Source organism: Salvelinus namaycush, chromosome 12, assembly GCF_016432855.1.
Source record: "Salvelinus namaycush isolate Seneca chromosome 12, SaNama_1.0, whole genome shotgun sequence".
In the NCBI taxonomy this organism is placed as follows: domain Eukaryota; kingdom Metazoa; phylum Chordata; class Actinopteri; order Salmoniformes; family Salmonidae; genus Salvelinus; species Salvelinus namaycush.
Window position 1 is genome coordinate 12,945,599 of NC_052318.1, and position 20,425 is coordinate 12,966,023.

Genomic DNA, 20,425 nt, shown 5'->3' on the forward strand with positions numbered 1-20,425 from the left:
GCATTTCAAAACATTGCATGATATATGGATATTGCATGTCAATGTTGCGATCTCAATGTGAATTCGATTAATTGTGCAACCCTAACTGAGACCCTCTCTAAACTATCCCCTGCTGGGGTGCTTTGCATTGCTACAAAGCAGCTGAATACAGATGGGAGGCTGGCTGCAAGAGCCCAGCTGGTCTGCACACACACACACACACACACTGACAAACAAAAACAGTGACGTACACACACAAGCACGCACGCATGCATACGCGCACACACATACATAGTAGAAGCTGTGGTAGCAGAGGTGATAGCCAGAAGAAAGCTCTAGATATAGGTGCTTTTTAATTAAACAATAAAGGGAAGAGTCTAATTGAGGAATGAGAAGAGTGAGTGAATGAGTGAGAGAGTGTGTGTGTGTGTGTGTGTGTGTGTGTGTGTGTGTGTGTGTGTGTGTGTGTGTGTGTGTGCGTCAGCAGCACATAGCTCAGAAATCCACAGGCTGCCCATTGGAAAGCCAGAGAAAAAGACAGTGCTGTTCAGTCAAAGGCTGGGCTAAGGCTTCTCTGAGTATGCAGAGCAGATTGTGTCGTTGACGGTAAGAGAAAAGTATTTCTGTGAGCGCCGCTAAACCAGATGAAATTAGGAGATCTTACCGACATGCTTGGATAAAAGAGTGAATATTAAGAAAGGGCTCTGAATAGCTATCAATATCTACCCTATCAATCAGCTCATTCGTAAAAAGTAAAGCTCACAAACTAAGGTTCTTGGAAACAGCAACCCACATTATCAGAAAGTTTACAGAATCAAATTTTGCAGCTAAACGAAAGATCGATTTAGTAGATCTCAAGTTCAATTGAAATTTAAGGTGGAGCTATTGTATGTGAAAGAAGCTTGTCCATATTTGAATAGCAACAGTAACGTAAAATAACCACACAATAGCTATTTTGATAACAATAACAGCCTCCAGGGCACTAAGTAAGTAGCACTTGTGAGTAAATCATATGCCTCCTGCATCCATGCTCAGTCCTTGGTAAATATAATTGCTTGTTCTATGGATTAAGAGAGACCGTCATTCTCTCTGGCCTTTAATGCTGTTAACCTGCTTAATTAATTAGAGGAGAGAGGCAGTGTTGAACAGACCCCTCAGTAAGTGGTGTGTCATTGAAATTACTGTGGTTGTTTCATGAAGTTAAGGATTTGGGCTGTATGTGAGATGTTTCAAGGCTCATTGTTTATTAATAACAGAAGACATACAGTATTGATGTCTTTCAACACTAGGTAAGATTTCTATTTAGGCAAATTATCTGTACATACAGAACATAACATTTACATGTCAAGGTTTGTAATTTAGCAGTGGAGACCAAATAACCAATTTACCTTAGGAAATGCTTACATTTGGATTCAAAGGGGAGGATGAAAAAGGCAAATTGGAGATAACTTACAGGTAGCTGTTTCTCCAAGCAGTTGTAGAAGTTCTTGGTCTGGTTGGGCTTGAGTTTCTTGAGGGGGATGCGTGTCTCTCCGATGAACTCATTGTGGCGGAACTTGTCCTCATCACACACTGAAATCCTGAAAGTACAGAACAAGAGAGAGAGGAAACAGTAAACGAGAGAGAGAGAGATGAGTATATTAAGGGTCAGATTTTGGCATGGGAGGATAGGAGGATAAGAAGCATTCAACCATATTCAGATCAATCAAAAGATACAAAGCAGCTATAAGAGAGAGAAAAATCAGAAGAGGGCAAAAGAGAGATAGGAGAAGGAAAAATGGGGAGACATTGAAAAAGAGTCAGCAGCAGTAGAGTTGAAGTGACTGTGGGCTGCTATTTAATCAAACCCAGTATCCTGGTTTCCCGGCCGTTTTGCCTAGATCAATAGCGATAAAAGGAATTTCAAGAATTAGCCATCCCTGGGAGTGAGAGGTATTTCATACTTCTGTGTGTCAGGAGTGATGTATGGTAGTTTCTGTTATGGGATTTTTATGAATAATGACTAAATGATGTATACATTTAACATGAAACTATAACTAACAGAATTATATCCTGTCTGATGAAGAATGTTTGTCCATAAGAAAGAGGGACTGTTAGCAGGCAAGGAACTGTGGCAGACAACTTGTGACCACTGTGGAAGTGATAACAGGGAAGGAAGTCTCCCCACCCAGGGAGGGGAGAAAACTTGGGCTTGTAGTAGATTGTATAACAGGTGGCAGACCATGTATGAGAAGAAGACTTGTGAACTATATTGTCATTGTTTCTGAGAGGAGGGACATTTATGACGAAATGTGAGGTATATAGACCAATGTACAGGAAATGATAGGGAGAACGTTCCCGTGAATAAACATTTGACTATTGTAGACTGGGCCTCTGTCTGTTTTTATTTCTATCAGTATCCTACAAATCCTGATATAGCAGACTGAGTAATTTAATTTAATTGGTTAAAGAACATGAGAACCTAATTCTCCTAACAGTTTCTGCAGAGAACTTTGTAAATGAACAGACGACAATGATGTGTTTGCCGCGTTGCCAGTGACAGCCAGCACACTTCATATGACTGAATAGAGCCATATTCTCATAGAAATAGAATGAATAGAACAGGCTTGGAAGCTCTAACCATGGCAATTTGACTGGTAAACCTGTGATGCAAATTTTCCATGGGAATGTTCTATCAACTGATGCTGGATTGCCATGGTAATGTAGAATGTTCATGCAAATGATGCTAACTGATGTGGCTCATGCAATGGAATGTATTTTGTGTAATGTCAGTTGAGTTGACTCAACCAATCACAGTACAGATAGAAGGGTACACTTCCAACTTTTACTTCCTGGTATGGGTCTAGGTTGAAGATGGGAAGGTTAGGACAACGAGATTCTAATATCCCATAACTCTCACATTGGGACCAATATTTGTGACAACGTTGTCTTAACCTGTATAATTTTGACCTAGGCAAGGGTACACTCAAAATGGCTGCAGTCCACCCATTATGCCATCATTGACTTGAATGGAGACCCCCTTTCTATTAATTCTATTTTTATACCTATTCCTCCTCTCTGAGACTACTGGAGATATTCCAGTGTTAAGTTGATCCTTGTTTTCTCATGTACAGGTAACCGCCAAAATAAAGGAAACACCAACATAAAAGTGTCTAAATAGGGCATTGGGTTGGGTTGAGATCTGGTGACTGAGACGGCCATGTCATACAGCTGACATAGTTTTCATGCCCTGTGGATGGGGTCATTGTCATCTTGGAAGAGACCACTCCCATCAGGATAGAAATGCTTCACCATAGGTTGAAGGTGAGGAGGGATACATCCGAGGTGAGGATTTACAGATTTACTCCCGTGTACACCAGTGACACGGCTGGGGTTCGCCCCTATATACTTTGTGAAAGTGCGGGCTGCCAAGGAGAGGCTGAAGGGAAGAACCATGAATTCGTAAGCTGCCCCTTCGAAAGCGAATCGGAGGTACTGCCAATGAGCTGGGTGAACAGGAACATGGAAGTACACATCCCTCAGGTCCAACTTCACAAACCACTGGTCCCTGGACATAGCCTACAACACGTGGGCTGGGGACAGCATGTGTAACCTCGGTACCTTCAAGTACCCACTGAGGTTGCAGAGGTCTAGAAATCGGTCGAAACCCTCTGTCTCTTTTTGGGACAACAAAATAAGTGGAGTAGAACCCACCTAGCCGTTCTGATGTCTCAATCCTGTGGATGGCACCCTTGTCCAGGAGTGAGGAGATCTCCAGCCACAGGGTTTTCTTCAGGGGGTCGGCCACCGTGGTGACACAAAGGCCCCTGAAGGACGGGGGCCAGCACCGGAATTGGAGTCGGTACCCCTCGAGCATTGTGGACAACACCCAGGGGGACTCCACACCCTCCTCCCACATTGCCCACATTGCCCTTAGCCGAGGCCGGGGAAGGGTGTGTCAGGGGTCCTGCCGGGGCCCGCCTCTCCTCTGGGTCCCCCAGGCACGTCTCTATGGTGGTGACGGTTGACAGGTTATTGCTCCAACGCATGCTGTATCCCTCTCAGCACGAGGTGATGGGGCAGGAGAGGGACCTCACCGTCGCTCGGGTGCAGGTGGGTGGTGACGGTCCGTCTGCCTTGGACCCGGGGCCTGAGGAGGCGGCATGAACCATCTCAGGGTCTCTCGGTCCCTACGAACCTTATCGGTCTGGTCCAGAACGTCATCAACCCCTGGGTCAAACGTCAGCCCTGGGGTGATGGGGAGAGTGGAAAATGTGCTCTGGAGAGCATCTGGCAGACGGGATTGGGACAGTCAGAGATGACGCCAGGAGGTAATCACCTGCGCCATGGCCCGTCCGTTGGCGCGGGCCACATCCCTCTGGATCAGGGAAAGCAGGCGAGACACCTCCATTGCTTTCCGGAAGACCTCCTCTGTGCCCTCCAGCAGCCGGGGCAAAAGAGTCTGCAGGTAGGCCTGCAGCAGCATGGCCACGTTGGCAAGAGAGCAGAGGGACCCATATGTTGCTTTCAAGTCCGCATCAAAGACTCTGGGGCTCCCGGCTTCAGTCGCGGGTTCCACTCTATAATCTCCCGGTCCGGGAGGACCATGGCAGCTATCATGGTGTCCATGGTCGGGTACTCCTGGAGGCCGAGTGACTCTGCGCCCACAACATAACTGCATGGTCCAGTTGTTACGAATCCCTTTGGCCCTGCAGTCTAGGGGGGATGGAAACGAGACCCGTAACATATCTCATACAAATCATAATAGTGAAAAGGAACAGTGAGAACTATTTTTCTTTTTTTAATGTTTTATTTTACCTTTATTTATACAGGTTTTTTCTCATTGAGATAACATCTCTTTTCCAAGAGAGACCTGGTCCAATAGCAGCAGAGGGAACAACGTTTCAGACAAAACAATTTACATACACTAACACAACATTAAACAAAACTATAAACACACATACAGTTCAACAAAAACATTGTACATTAAAAACACAAACGTCTTGACTAAAAACAGCTGGCCTAAAAACAATTACACTCTTCTATGATATATACATCGGTAAAGTGTTTAAACTCCACCAACGAAACTAATAACCACAGACAACTTAAATTTACCGTCAAACACTAATGGTTTATTGTTTAAACACACGGTAATGGTGGGGGGGCTGAGCTGGACCCAAGGAAAGAAATAATAAATATCCAAAAACCCTTAAGCTAGTCTTACCTGCCTCAAGCACAGCTAGCTAACTAACCAATAAAATACAGTGGGTGGTCCGTCCAGTTCTAACTAGAGTACTTAGACAAAGTTTTCCTATGGGTAATGTATGCCCATGGGCGACTTGGCTTTGTACCTCCTTTTCCCACTAATAAACAAACAGTCATGAACCACACAATACATACTCACATAATTACGGACAAATTGAGATGTAGGCACCAAAACTAAAGAGAGATAGCTCCTTACAAAGAGAGAGGGAGGGAGAGAGAGAGAGAAGAGAGTTTGGGAAAACAACTGACTGGGTTTTTATACCAAGGGAAAGGGGATGTGATTGGGTAAGGGAAAAGGAGCAGGTATCTTCAGTGGCGACTGATTGGCGACTGATTGGCGACTAGGGCAGAAGGAGAGAAAACAAATACACACACAGGATACTTGTATTCGTAACACCAGTCTCTGCTGTGAGTCGGAAGCGCCCCCTGGCAGAGGCCCAGCTCTCCTGCAAGGCCTCGTGGAACTCAGACGAGATGGGGACAGATGGAGAGTCATCACTGTCCACCAGTTTGATGTCCAGTGCAGTGGCTACCCGAGTGAGTAGGCTCCTCATAGCCTCTCGAGCCGCTGGGGGCGATGAAGCCTCGCTGCCGGCTTCTGATGGCCTGTCAGCCTGGTAGCCCCGCTCACGGTGGTGAACAGTGCCAGCATCGTCCCCCAGGAACAGCCTATCACTGGCCAACAGAGAACAGCTGTTGTCGCCATCAAAGCTCTCAAACTCCTGACGCAGGGCATGCGCCCTCCATTCAAGGTGGTCCCAGCGGTCCGACTCCTGCCTCCATCCAGGACTGGCAGAAGATGGGCTCTGCCTGCGCTTCCTGGGAGGGCTACTTGGCCCAGTAGAGGGACTAACAGCTCGCTGGCGCACCACTCCTGAGGGAGGGAGCTCGTCCCCAGCCTGAGCCCGAGCCTGGTCGACCCACTCGTGCATGGCCTCCAATCGCACCAGGCGCAGGCATTCTGAGAACACCACACAAAAGAGGCATCCAGTAGTGCGCTCCACCGCCCTCTCCGCATGGCTTAAACCCAGGCAATGCATATAGGAGGTATGCAGATCTCCAGGGGGATGCCACCATCAAACCTGTCACAAAGGGAAGCCATAAGCTCAGCCAAGCCAACAAGGACACAGAGCAGGTGTCCGACGCCCTGGAAGAGCTGATGTCGTGACCCACTTGGAGGAATAGGAACCCGGTGTGGGATAAACTACCCAGTACCTCTGCAGAAAAACAGGGAAGACCCATGTGGGAAAAACAGGCTGACAAAAAAACAGCAACCAGGCAATGGATTTGATTTATTTGTTTTTTGTTTTTCGCCAACTGCAATATTACCTAGCCGGTTTAATATCCAAGCAGTAAAAACAGCACCATATGATGGAGTAACTCCGTTAAGGAACTCCAAAGTTGATGCCTCAACGTAGTGGAAAGCCCACCATGATACTCTTACACTCTGTAGGGGAAAGAACAAGAAAAAAAACTTGCAGGGTAATTAGCAGCCTAGGGCGCGGGGAGCAGCATGTTTAAGTAACTCAAAACACACACATAGAACAAGCCAGTCGGCAAGTTGTGTAAGGTAAATTACAGTTTGTGGCAGCAAGAGCCACCCTACTAATGGATGCACACGGAGTCATAATGTAACGCTAACGAAACACAAGTATGACAAACCACGGGTGGAAGATACAGATCAACCGCGTGCAGCGAGTGTGGCACTCAAGAGAAGGGGCTGGCCACGTGGCCAGCTGAAAACAGCCAGGGAGTATACTTCCACGCAAGATATTACACTTACCAGTGACTTACCAAGCGATCTTCAGAAAGTTTGTACCTCAAACCATACGGACGTCCGCCGAGAAAATGAAAGAGAATGTGTGTCGCGGCCATGGGGTCTAACATATATATATATATTAGTGGCGGACCCCAGTCGTGACACAGGTGTACACTGGAGTAAATCTGTAAATCCTCACCTCGGATGTTTCCCTCCGCCGCGGAGTGATACCAATATATTGGAATGATCCAATTTAGTGAAACATAACCCTCATTTACTAAGTGTTTCCTTTATTTTGGCAGTTACCTGTAGCATTTGAAACCTCACAGACCAAGTAGTTCTGTGTGGCCCAGTTGGTATAAGTGTAGTGCTAGCAATGCCATGGTTGTGGGTTTAACATACAAAAAATGTATGCACTCGCTGTACTGTAAGTCCATTTGGATAAAATAGTTTTCTAAGTAATAAGTATTTTATTTCTGCTGAAATAAAATAAAATAGTGATATGTGTCAATAACACTTCATCTGCCTTCTTGCCTTTAAAACAATTATGCACAAATACAGGCAGTTATAGGAGACCATGATGATGTGTTATGAATGGTTATAGCAAGTTATATAATACACTGCGCATAAAAACAGGGACTATACAGCTTGTGTTAGAGATTGTTCTTTCATCCTCTTCTCAGCGAGCCCCTCTCTACCTCCCATAACACCTCGAGGGCTCGCTAATTATCTGGAACGATTCTGTCCTCCTTTTGAGCACTTCATTCAGTTGCAAATTAAAATCAATACAATCCCCAGTATGACCGCAGGAGCTCTCAAAAGGTTCCTGTTCCAGCATGTTCTCAACATTGTGTATATAAGAACAGTGCTTATGCGAGCACACTCATCCAATGTTCTCATTTGTGCGCTGTACAGTACATCTATTTACATTGAGCTTATGCAGTGTGAAATTAGTTTCCTTGTCTGTGTGTGTAAGTGACTGAGATGTGGGGGGAAAACATGGGCCTTTGTACAACAAATGATAATTACATTTCACTCATGAGGGGCATATCTAAATCGCAGCAGCAATATTGGAAACTCCACTGAGCAGTCACCAATTTATCCTATGGACAGGTGGTGGTACAGATTAAAACCTACAGTATATATATTTAGAGAGTACATGTATCTGCTGTCAGTGTAACGTACTTGGGGTTCTTTCTCATCTTCTGTTGTTACTGTTGAATTAAACGGGTGGCAAAGGCACGGTTATGAAATGAATAGAACATCTGAATTGGACGAGGGTGCAGAGACATTCGTTTTGTGGCTTTTCCAGAGGAATGAGGACATATTCTTTCCTTTTCAATCTAGTCTCCCCTGCAAAAAAAATCTAATTTAACTCAGAGAGAATGTTCTCAATACAGACACCAGAAAACGTGAGGCGGCATTTGCCACAGCACTTTTCAATTTAGTTTAATCAAATATATCAATCCAAAGTGCTGTTTTTTTACCGATTTGCCTCATGATTTGTCAACTCATGCACAATTTCTCTGTCCTTCACATTGGAGTGCTGCTGCAGACTATTTACGTGTCTTGACCTATCAGATTCACAAAAAAAGCATGTCGTGCGGTTCGGGCTGTCACGCCCTGACCGTAGAGAGCTTTTTATGTCTCTATTTTGGTTTGGTCAGGGTGGGATTTGGGTGGGCATTCTATGTTAATTTTCTATGTTTTGTATTTCTTTGTTTGGCCGGGTGTGGTTCTCAATCAGAGGCAGCTGTCTATCGTTGTCTCTGATTGAGAACCATACTTAGGTAGCTTTTTCCCACATGGTTTTTGTGGGTAGTTGTTTTCTGTTTTTGTGTCTTCACCAGACAGAACTGTTTCGTGTTGTTACATTTTGTTATTTTGTCTCAGTGTTCAGTTTTTTAAATAAATAATCATGAACACTTCCCACTCTGCGCTTTGGTCCACACCTTCTTCATACAACGGCCGTTACACGGGCAAAAAACTCAAGGTGTGCTCTCCACTTTCCTCTGGTATTTATCGATCTCCGCATCCCCATGGAAATCGAATTAGCATGATAAAAAATCCCCATCCAAATCTGTTTAAGCTAGAAATATCTGTTTTTTTGCATGGGCTGCGTCTCAATCCACCGCATCCGCCAATGTCGGTCTACCGCATCTGCGGTGGACCAGGAGAAAAGTCGGTCTTCTCATGGAAATGTATGTAGCGTCTGAACGGTTTGGCTTACAAAACTCAGTTATGCTCTACGATCCCCACAAGCTTCTGTTTTGCCATATATAAATGTTATTCAATGTGTTTCTGTGGGCTAATAGCGGTAAGGCCAAATTCAACGTTTAATCAAATTATTGGCAAATATTTAGTTTTATACTTACTAACATGTAAAATCTAATAGCTAAATGATCCTTGATATGACCTTCTTAAAATAATTCCATATGTTAGCTGAGTAGAAACCCAGCCCAGAGCCCTAAGACCTTAGGGGGCTTTAGCAAGCGTGACAACACATCACACCTGACAGACGCAAGCAAAAACTCTTCCATACAGTGCATTCGGAAAGTATTCACTTGACTTTTTCCACATTGAGTTACATTACAGCCTTATTCTAAAATTGATTGAATATTTTTTTCCCCCATCAATCTACACACAATACCCAATAATGACAAAGCGAAGACAGGTTTTTAGACATTTTTGCAAGTAAAACATTTAATAAAAAAACAGAAATACCTTATTTACATAAGTACTCAGACCCTTTGCTATGAGACTTTGAAATTTAGCTCAGGTGCATCCTGTTTCCATTGATCATCCTTGAGATGTTTCTACAACTTGAGAGGTGACCAAGTCCACCTGTGGTAAATTCAATTGATTGGACATGATTTGGAAAGGCACACACCTGTCTATATAAGGTCCCACAGTTGACAGTGCATGTCAGAGCAAAAACCAAGCCATTAGGTCGAAGGGCTCTGAGATAGGATTGTGTCATGGCACAGATTTGGGGAAGGGTACCTACACATTTCTACAGCATTGAAGGTCCCAAAGAACAAAGTGGCCTCCATCATTCTTAAATGGAAGAAGTTTGGAACCACAAAGACTCTTCCTAGAGCTGGCCGCCCAGCCAAACTGAGCAATCGGGGGAGAAGGGCCTTGGTCAGGGAGGTGACCAAGAACCCGATGCTCACTCTGACAGAGCTCCAGAGTTCCTGGGAGAATCTTCCAGAAGGACAACCATCTTTGCAGCGCTCTACCAATGCAGCGCTCCACCAATCAGACCTTCATGGTAGAGGAGCCACTCCTCAGTAAAAGGCACATGACAGCCCGCTTGGAGTTTGCCAAAAGGCACCTAAAGAACATTCAGACCATAAGAAACAAAATTATCTGGTCTGATGAAACCAAGATTGATGTCTTTGGCCTGAATGTCAAGCGTCACGTCTGAAGGAAACCTGGCACCATCAATACGGTGAAGCAAGGTGGTGGCAGCATCATGCTACGGGGATGTTTTTCAGCGGCAGGGACTGGGAGACTAGTCAGGATCGAGGGAAAGATGAACCGAGAAAAGTACAGAGAGATCCTTGATGAAAACCTGCTCCAGAGCGCTCAGGACTTCAGGCTGGGGCGAAGGTTCACCTTCCAACAGGACAAAGACCCTAAGCACACAGCCAAGACGACACAGGAGTGGCTTCGGGACAAGTCTCAATGTTCTTGAGTGGCCCAGCCAGACCCCGGACTTGAACCCGATCGAACATCTCTGGAGAGACCTGAAAATAGCTGTGCAGCGACGCTCCCCATCCAACTTGACAGAGCTTGAGGATTTGCAATGAAGAATGTGAGAAACTCCCCAAATACAGGTGTGCCAAGCTTGTAGTGTCATACCCAAGAAGACTCTAGGCTGTAATCGCTGCCATAGGTGCTTCAACAAAGTACTGAGTAAAGGGTCTGAATAGTTACTTTTTAAAACAATTTCTAAAAACCTGTTTTTGCTTTGTCATTATGGGGTATTGTGTGTAGATTGATGGGGGGAAAAATGTAATGAATTTTAAAATAAGGCTCTAATGTAACAAAATGTGGAAACAGTCAAGGGGTCTGAATACATTCCGAATGCATTAGCAATCTGAAATGCTGTATTTCATTGGAAACTGGAACATTTTTCAGTCTGATCAACTGTAGGCTACTGACAACAGCAGCTGCATTGTCTCTAGCCTACTATGCACCCTGTCTCTCTGGCCAAGGTAAACAAAGTGGTAACGTTGTGTATATACAGTCCATTTGTTTGTGAGAATGTGAATGGGATCAAATTTGGTTTATATTCACACTTGGGCTGACTAGACTACCTAGACTTAATCATTATACACAATACTTGACAGTTGCATAAGGCATGACTACACGATGCAAACCTGCATAAAGCAAGCTCAGCCCTGTGAGTTTTATTGTCCAATCATGTTGCTTTCTCTCTCTGTGCATAGGAAACCCCCCTAGTCCTACAAGGTTACTGCAGTTTGACAGGGTTTTCATCCTTCCCAAGGCCAGGAGTTTTTCAAGGAGTTTTTTTTAAAGCATGTGACCTGATTAGAAAACTCTGGTCCCATCATACCGTATAAGGTCCGGAGTTTTACCTGGTTAGGTTTCAGCCACACCACTTTGGTACCTGTGGTGCCACCTTGGTGTAAATATCTTGTGTAAGAGAAACTACAAAATCAGTCCATTTAGTCTGACGGGCAAAAATGTATATCAGAAAACAATTAATATGTTTGACATCCATTCAGTTTTTGTGATTTGTTGGTAAATTAGTACTTGATGTAAGTTGCTCTGGATAAGACGAGTGCCTGCTAAAATTACTTAAATGTAAATGAGATGGTTTCCTAAAACAGTTACTTTTATGGGGCGATGTGGACACAAATGGGTTCCATTTCATCATGAGTGGCTCAGTGATTTTCACAGTTCTATTATCACACATTTTCAATTCATGAATTACTCTGACACTTTATGGAAAACAATGCTATTGAGCAAGGTTGATGACACGCCGATTAGGTAACATCTAAAACAGGAGTGCGGACAGTGTTTGGCCACCTACGATGAGTTATCAAAGTGGAAGCTGATTCTATTAGCAGAAATGCCACATAGGATGTGTTTTGCTTTCAATAATGAGTGCCTTTTCCTTTGTCAGAATGTCTTTCTATGACCTTGTTTACAGCTTTGGGTGGATCGAAATGAGAATTCACCAGTCATTATCTTCTCAGAATGTTAGCGATGAAGTGCAGGTCTGTTTGGGAGCCCAGCATGCTTAAAATCGCAATTGAAGCTGAAAAGGTCTATAGTTGTGTGTTTAGATGAATAAACAACAACCTTGTAAATAACATGGGGGTTTAGAACCTTTAGTTCTCAAACACGATGAGAGATCCAGGACTAGAGCCCAAATGTGTTTTCCCGCCTTCTCCCAGAGTGCACTCGTAAACTCACATTTGTGGATGTAAAATGACTGGATTGAGATATAGTGGAAACTCCCTTTAGCAAATTCATACACCATCCCAATGGTTTTAAACCCTTGAGTGGGACTGAACGAGTGCACCATTTTTAGGTGGCCCACTTAGAGGGAAGAAACGGAACTGGGCTTAGATCTGTGGATCAAGCTTTGGTCACTGTATCACACTCGACACTGCCTATCCTTTTACTGTACATGTCAACCTGCTCGTGGCCCTCCCATTCATCCTTAACCAAGTATTGACCAATTGACATGATCATCAACTACTCATTCCACTTCATAAGCTAAGAGATATACAGAGAACATTTAGGTTGAGGATAAATTGGTGTAAATTGGCCCTAAGTCGCTGATCTTGGGTCAGTTTTGCATTTCCCCACAGATGGTTAAGGTTAGAATTGAGGAAGGGGAAATCGATCCTAGATCTGTATGTGGGGAAATTTCACCCTGGAGCAGATTCATTACCTCAAACTACCTTTGACTGCAGTGGCACAAGGTCAATGCCATTCAACATGGGAAATGGTGGATAATTCTTGTATAGGAGTGGGATTTGAAACCAAAGAACAATAAACTTAGATGCATTATATGGCTCTGAATTGGAATGAAAGCGAAAACATAATTAAGGTAAGCTTTTAATAAATAGTAAATATATTTTTTTAGATACATAATTAAGAGTTTAACCATACAAATGTATGTGTTTTTTTTGAGTGAGATTTATTCAGGGGAAAATGAATCAAACAATGTTTTGGTTGAATGAGAGTTGAGAATAATAGGGTTGTGGGTGCAATGTTTTATAATGATAAAAAACCCAAACAGAACCAGTACTAAACATGCCAGCAGTTTACAATCACATCAACTTCTCTTTCTTTAAAATCACACCTGATCCAGGTCTTATTTAGAAAAAAATACATGTTATTAATAATACCCTACAGTACACGGACAAATATCCCAGACAGAGGAAAACAGATTTTGTGTTTGGGAGCAATGCGCCTCTATCAGGTAATCACAGCTATGACTAGATGTTTTGTTCCAATAATTAATGATAACTAACAGTGAGTCATTGTGCCCCTCCCCACTTCTATCTGATGAGCTGGAGGTAAATGACAACTCAAACTTGGTTATATTTGTGAATCCTCAATGGCGAACGTGCATAAAGATGGCAGAATTCAGATATGAGGACATTATTTAAGCACAATTCATAGTTTTTAAACTACGGCAATAAATCTACTTTTTCGTTTTTTTTTTATTGCTGACATCTTGGAGCTAAAATTGGGATGTATACTCTGCTAAGGACGATACAAAAAAAGAGTAATGGAGAGCAATGCACAATACGCCAAATTTAGCAAATTAGGAAATTGTGGTAAGTGCATGGGATCTGCCATCTTTATGCACCTCCGCTATTCAACTTAAAATTGCGAAACAAATCAGTAACAATGTTGCACTTTTGTTTCTGTCATCACATTTCTGAGAGATTGGTGTCACGGTGGGATCTGAACACGGCTCTCCCACAAGAGAAACCAACGCCTTGACTGTTAGACCAAGAGGAAATTCTCTATTTTGAAGTCGCAGGCAGTGCTACCTCATCAATCAATCAATCAAATGTATTTATAAAGCCCTTTTTACATCAGCCGATGTCACAAAGTGCTATACAGAAACCCAGCTTAAAACCCAAACAGCAAGCAATGCAGATGTAGAAGCACGGTGGCTAGAAAAAACTCCCTAGAAAGGCAGGAACCTAGGAAGAAACTGAGAGAGTAACCAGGCTCTGAGGGGTGACCAGTCCTTTTCTAGCTGTGCCGGGTGGAGATTATAACAGTACATGGCCAAGATGTTCAAACGTTCATAGATGACCAGCAGGGTCAAATAATAATAATCACAGTGGTTGTAGAGGGTGCAACAGGTCAGGACCTCAGGAGTAAATGTTAGTTGGCTTTTCATAGCTATAATTCAGATTTAGAGACAGCAGGTGCGGTAGAGAGAGAAAACAGCAGGTCTGGGACAGGTAGCATGTCCGGTGAACAGGTCAGGGTTCCATAGCCGCAGGCAGAACAGTTGAAACTGGAGCAGCAGCACGACCATCATCACGTGACCATGAGCAACCATGACCGACAGTTGAAACTGGAGCAGCAGCACGACCATCATCACGTGACCATGAGCAACCATGACCGACTCATGTCCGCTACATTGGCAATGACAGTATGTAATGAAATTGATGCCACCAAATATCCAATGTAAAATGTGTTGTTGTCATAACAACAACAATAAAAACATGTCCAAAAGATCACAAACGGCACCAAATATTGCTACATTAGATGTCAAATCACACCTGGACTCTTTTGGATAGTTTTAATACTCCTGCCACCAGCCAGTGACAAGCCTGACCAGCTCTAGCCAGCTTGCTCACAGTGTGTGAGATATGGGATTGTGGTGGGGGGATGGAGGGAGGGAGTGAGCGAGAGATTGATGGGAGAGAAACAGTGACACACACAGCCATCTCCCCTGTAGGCCTATTCCAGCTGTCACACCTCAGCTCTCCTCTGCTCCTCTGTGACAGGATAAGCAGGGTCTTTCTTCCTCGTTCCGTTCGCACCCTCGCTCCCATTTCCTAGCCTGCCCAACTCCCGACACCCCGCTCATCCATCTCCATTACGTCCTGACGTGAACGAGCCATGGACAGCCCCGGAGGGAACGAGAGGGCAGCCCCCATCCCTGATCCAGCTGTGGACCTAGCTGTGATTCTCTTACAATTCAGCCTTCTCTGAATATTACATATATACAGCCAGGTCCATAATTATTGATAAAGATGAGCAAAACATACTGTATAAAATACTGAGCAATATTGTATGCAAAAAAAAGAAGGACAATTATATTATTTTACACGAATACAATTGCTCAGAGTAAGAGATTTTGTTTATCAAGTAATAAAAAAATCTAAAAAAATTCCAAAATTACCCGTTTTCAATACTCAACACCTTCCAATTGCGAGGATAACAACACAACCTTTTTCTACAATGTTTTATGAGATTGGAGAACACATTGGGAGGGTTCTTAGACCATTCCTCCAAACAGAATCTTTCCAGATCCCTGATATCCTTCATCTGCTCTTAAAGACTGTCCTCTTCAATTCAAACCACAGGTTTTTAATGGGGTTCAAGACCGGAGACTGAGATGGCCATTGCAAAATGTGGATTTTGTGGTCAATTAACCATTTCTTTATGGATTTTGATTAGTGCTTGGGGTTATTGTCTTGCTGGAAGGTCAACTTACGACCAAGTGCCATTGACCTTAACAAGGGCTCCAGGACCAGTGGAAGCAAAATAGCCCCATAACATCAAAGATCCACCACAATATTTTTCAATAGGTGTGAAGTTATTTTCTGCATCCTTCTTTAGATGCCAAAACCACCAGTGTGCATGGCCAAAGAGTTCTATTTTCATGTCACCAGTTTAAATCCAAGTGCAAATGCCATTTATCAAACTCCAGGCGGTGCTATGGTTTAATGTGACTCGGATTGTCGCTGGAGGCTGACAAGTGTATGTGTGTGGGGTTGCTCTCTGCAGTGATTTGAAATTAACTGAATTCAGTGATCTTTGTTTGGTGCTGTCATCAGTTGTGGGCCTCTATTTTCTGTGCCAAGAATAAATTACCAAAAAGAGAAATGACATTAATTTAAATAGGAGTCGCAGCCCACTTCAATGTATTAAGCATCCCCACACGCACACATAGTGAAATGTATATCTTTGGATATACCGTGTCAGCGCGCATAGCTCGGCCCACCACAGGAGTCACTAGAGTGCGATGGGACAAGGACATCCCGGCTGGCCAAACCCTCCCCTAACCCGGACGACGGTGGGTCAATTATACGCCGCCCCATGGGTCTCCCGGTCACGGCCGGGCTGCGACAGACCCTGGACTCGAACCAGGATCTCCAGTGGCACAGCTAGCAACTGCCTTAGACCACTGCACCACATGGGAGGCCAGGAAGAGTCTATCAAATACCCCACATTAACCTATTACCCAGAGGTCAGTAAGTGAGAAAACATTGTGTTTGATATGATTGGTGAAAGCTTATGTTTCACAGAGCAATCAGGATCAATCGGGTCAAAATTGACTAAGTAGAACATACAACTATCCCCTACAACAGATGGCAGGTGGCCTGGACTAGAGGTCAGAGACAGACGTGCAACCAGCTCGCAGGAGGTTTGAATGACAAATCTGACGGTCTGATCTGATCTCCTACTACTAAGAAGGTGTAACATTCAATGGACCTATTGTTCACCTTCACTGGTTGAGGATGTCCCACATCTGACTCAAGCAACAGTCCCCTCTACCAAACGAGAACCATTTGAATGTCTATCTGAAACGGAACAAACCATGGATCAGAATGGGTAATGTTGTGTTCGTTGAAGTTGAAGTTGAAGCCCTGCTCAACAGAGCCTTGAAACCAAGCCATCATTCACCACTCCTAAGTTTCACACACATAGCGTACATATCTGTCCATCCATGCTGAAAACTAGGCTAAAGCAAGCTTATCGTTGTGACACAATTAATTTGTGAATTGCCCCGGGCAAACATAATTAGTGAATCGTTGGTGGGACTGAGGGTCAGTACACTGGGACTAGTGAACAGCAGATCACTACAGTGTCTGAGTCTCTAATGGCACCACATTCCCTATATAGTGAACTACACACCCAGTAGTGTTTAAGAACCGTATACATATTTGATTGACTCCCGCGGGGGAAAGGGGGAAACACAAACACAACTCTTCACGGATGAGCTGCAACTTAACACGTGTCTCATTATACTTAATCAATGCAAGTTCAATTCATTAAGAGCGGCAAATAAATGTGATTTATACAACACTAACTCTGTCCTGGAGAATCACGCATGTTGGGCCTTGCTGAGAACTGAATAGAAATTCAGACCCTTCAGAAAAAACAGACTGCGTTTACACAAGTAGCCCAATTCTAATATTTTTTTACACTAATTGTTCTTTTGACCAATCACATCAGATCTTTTTCAGAGCTGATCTGATTGGTCAAAAGAACAATTAGTGAAAGAAATATCAGAATTGAGCTGCCTGTGTAAACGCAGCCTTAGGGTGGCAGGTTCGACATTAAAGGACAGGCTTTATGACTGAAGTACCTCTTTGATACTGTAGAATCATGAAGTTGACTATAGCCTTTTCATTATTTTTGGGAAAGGCTATTGATGAACCGCCCCCACGCTGTACTGCAGCCTGGCTTTAGCCCACACTAGTTCAACTTGTAGCACACAATCTTGCAATGTGCAGACTCTGCACATCGTTCTTCCATACTGTACTATAAAAGGGCTATTTATCAAATCAAGAACTTTGAATGAGGAGCAGTCAGGCAGACAACTGTGCCATAAAGATAGCTGTCATAGGTGTTTAGAGGAGGATCCGGTGGTCTGTCGTCTTTCTCTCTGTGACATGGTAAGGTTGGACCCAGGTGCAGAGAAGAGACCAGGCAAGGAATCAGTGGTTAAGGATAAACATAATACTTTACTGAGAAACGGTAGCCACAGGATCACAGTACACTCGGGAAAGGGAAGAAAAAAACAACAAAAAAAACCCCCTAAGTCTCAAGAACTCACTCAGGAAACGACCACACACAGTAACCAATTCAAGCTTCTGCAAAGGACAACAGAAAACATACCTCTTTTAACAGGAAAATCATAACGAGTAAATAGGACACACCTGAGCGTCGTTAATGTCTCTAGGACGGTCTCTGCCGCTCTCTGGTGACAGGTGGAACCGTGACACTTTCACTCTCACACACACTTTCACTCCAACTTTTCTTTCTGTCAGCAGTTTCTGCTTGCCGTGCCTCACCGACCCCCCCCCCCCCATTAAAGTGCCTCTCTGATGTTCAGTTGTTCACTCTTGGCACTCGTGAAGAGAGAGTGAGTAGAGCAATGGCGGTTGACTGGGAAGCTGTCAGATGAGGCTAATGTTAATGCAGTGTGTGGCCTGACTGCTGAGCCTCTGCAGTTCTCAGTGTCTCATAATGTTTCTACGGAGCAGGGCCTTTTCCTCATCTCTCCCATTTGGTAGGACTGAGTACAGTACAGTATGTTCCTATGCTCTCAGGCTGCAGCTTCATACATCTAACTTAACTCCGATCGATTACCTCCACTTACCCAGCTTTGAGTGAAACACGCTGGTTGGGGGGTATGGTTCATTTAGCCTTTTTCTTCTCATTATGGTTGTTGGAGTGTCTGAAATAATTTTAAGGTGGTTTGATTGGATTTCATGAGGGATTTCATCCTTTGTCATTCTGTGTTCTAATGTGTTGTTCGGCCCTGTGGATTGCTTAGTCGAACACAGACTGATGGACGACCAGTCGACCACAAATATGAAACCCCAAATCTGAGAGCACTTGGTCCTCTCTGATATAACTCAGTGAGAATCAATAAGCGCCGGGCCATGCAAGCCATCTCTGTTGACAATTCAGATAAATCTGTAAACGAGATGACATAATCCCATTGCGCGGCTGCCCCGTGGCCCAGTAAATCTACTCAACTGCACGGCCGTGGCCAAAGGGGTTGGTGCATGAACGAAACGGCACCCCTGCTCGGAGCCTTCTGAGGAAACAGAGGATGAGGCAGAGGATTGGCAGAGGATGAGTCTGATAATGAGAATCATGTGGGATCGATCCACTTAAAAGACACGGGACGTAGAACGTAGAATACTGTAATTGTAGTGGTCAGGGGAATCAAGAACAGTATGATATTAGTTCAGTCACATATTCGGCCCTTATCATTTTAACTGACGAACATGTTTTATTGTGCTATGTTAACCTTTTTTCCTGGGGAACTTTAGCAGGCAGTGGTGATTTGGTTTGGGCTTTCTTTTTAGGTTTCCGACTAACTCCTGAGGGTTACTGGAGAGAGTTGGATACAGGCCATCTCTGCCTGGAACCAGCTGTAATGAGCTGACGGACCGACCTCTAACAGGTCAATTCTCTAATCAAAGCACAACAGAAAGGTTGCAAATTGCTGGAGGTGGTAGTGACACACTTATGAATACAGACAAGCTAACAGGCTAAGACTAGGGCTGTGTCTGGAATACCACCAACCCTATTCCCTACTTGCCTGACGACTCAAACTGATTTTAGTCTGAGACTACCATTGTTGAAGTTGTTTGTGGTGATGTCAAAATGAGGGGTGTTGTACAAAACAAAGTCAGCTGTGATTAGATCATCTCTAACCAATCAGAGTATCAAAGCTAAAGACAGATTTTCAAAATGCCGCTTTACCCAAGTGTTCTGGCTCTGGCCCATCTCCATCGGTTTCTGTAACCAATCAGAAAGGTTAGAATGTATTTGTGTTCTAGAAATCGGGGAGGTACCCAGATCCAGACTCATTGAGGAGAAGAAACTAACATCCGTGGGTGTGGCATAGCGTTTGGCCGTACAAGGAGTCTGGGAAGCCAGGAAAATTCCCTACATAGTGTACAATTTTTCCCAGGGATCAACATAACCATACCATTGCTTCTTGGGGAGTTACACAATAAGGCACCTGGAAGTTAACTAAAGTTGATCCATTCTCTTTTGGCACGTCTGCTTAATTTAGAGCAAACTACTACTCAACAACTGCTGAGCCCAATCTACAATATGCATCGTTTTTTTGTTTGTTGGAGGATCAACTATACGAAATGCGAAGCCGATCGATTCCTAAGATGTCTCCTGGTGAACTCTCCTCTGGAACTTTCATTTGGGTGCACCAAGGAGTAACAGGGGTGGCAGACTCTAAAGAGGTGAAACCCTAGGGCCAAAAACATTCCATTTCCTTTTAATACATTTTTTTAAATAAATGCCACCTGCCCTTCATTCCCTCCTCTGCCTCACCATGGCAATGTCATTTTTAATTTCCAATCTACTCTGATCGATGCACACTGGCGAGAACAGGCTATTGGGTTGGAAGGTGTGGCAGCCAGGCATAATAATCCA

The 20,425-nt window shown here is 43.9% G+C and overlaps 1 protein-coding gene across 1 annotated transcript in view; it reads right to left on the bottom strand.

The window, feature by feature from the left end:
- The window catches only part of LOC120056919 (double C2-like domain-containing protein beta), a 182,149-nt gene that overhangs the window by 16,465 nt on the left and 145,259 nt on the right, over positions 1–20,425 (bottom strand). Inside the window, exon 7 of the mRNA XM_039005203.1 lies at positions 1,433–1,559. Coding sequence (XP_038861131.1) covers positions 1,433–1,559 — 127 coding nt within the window. The remainder of the gene's footprint in view (positions 1–1,432; positions 1,560–20,425) is intronic.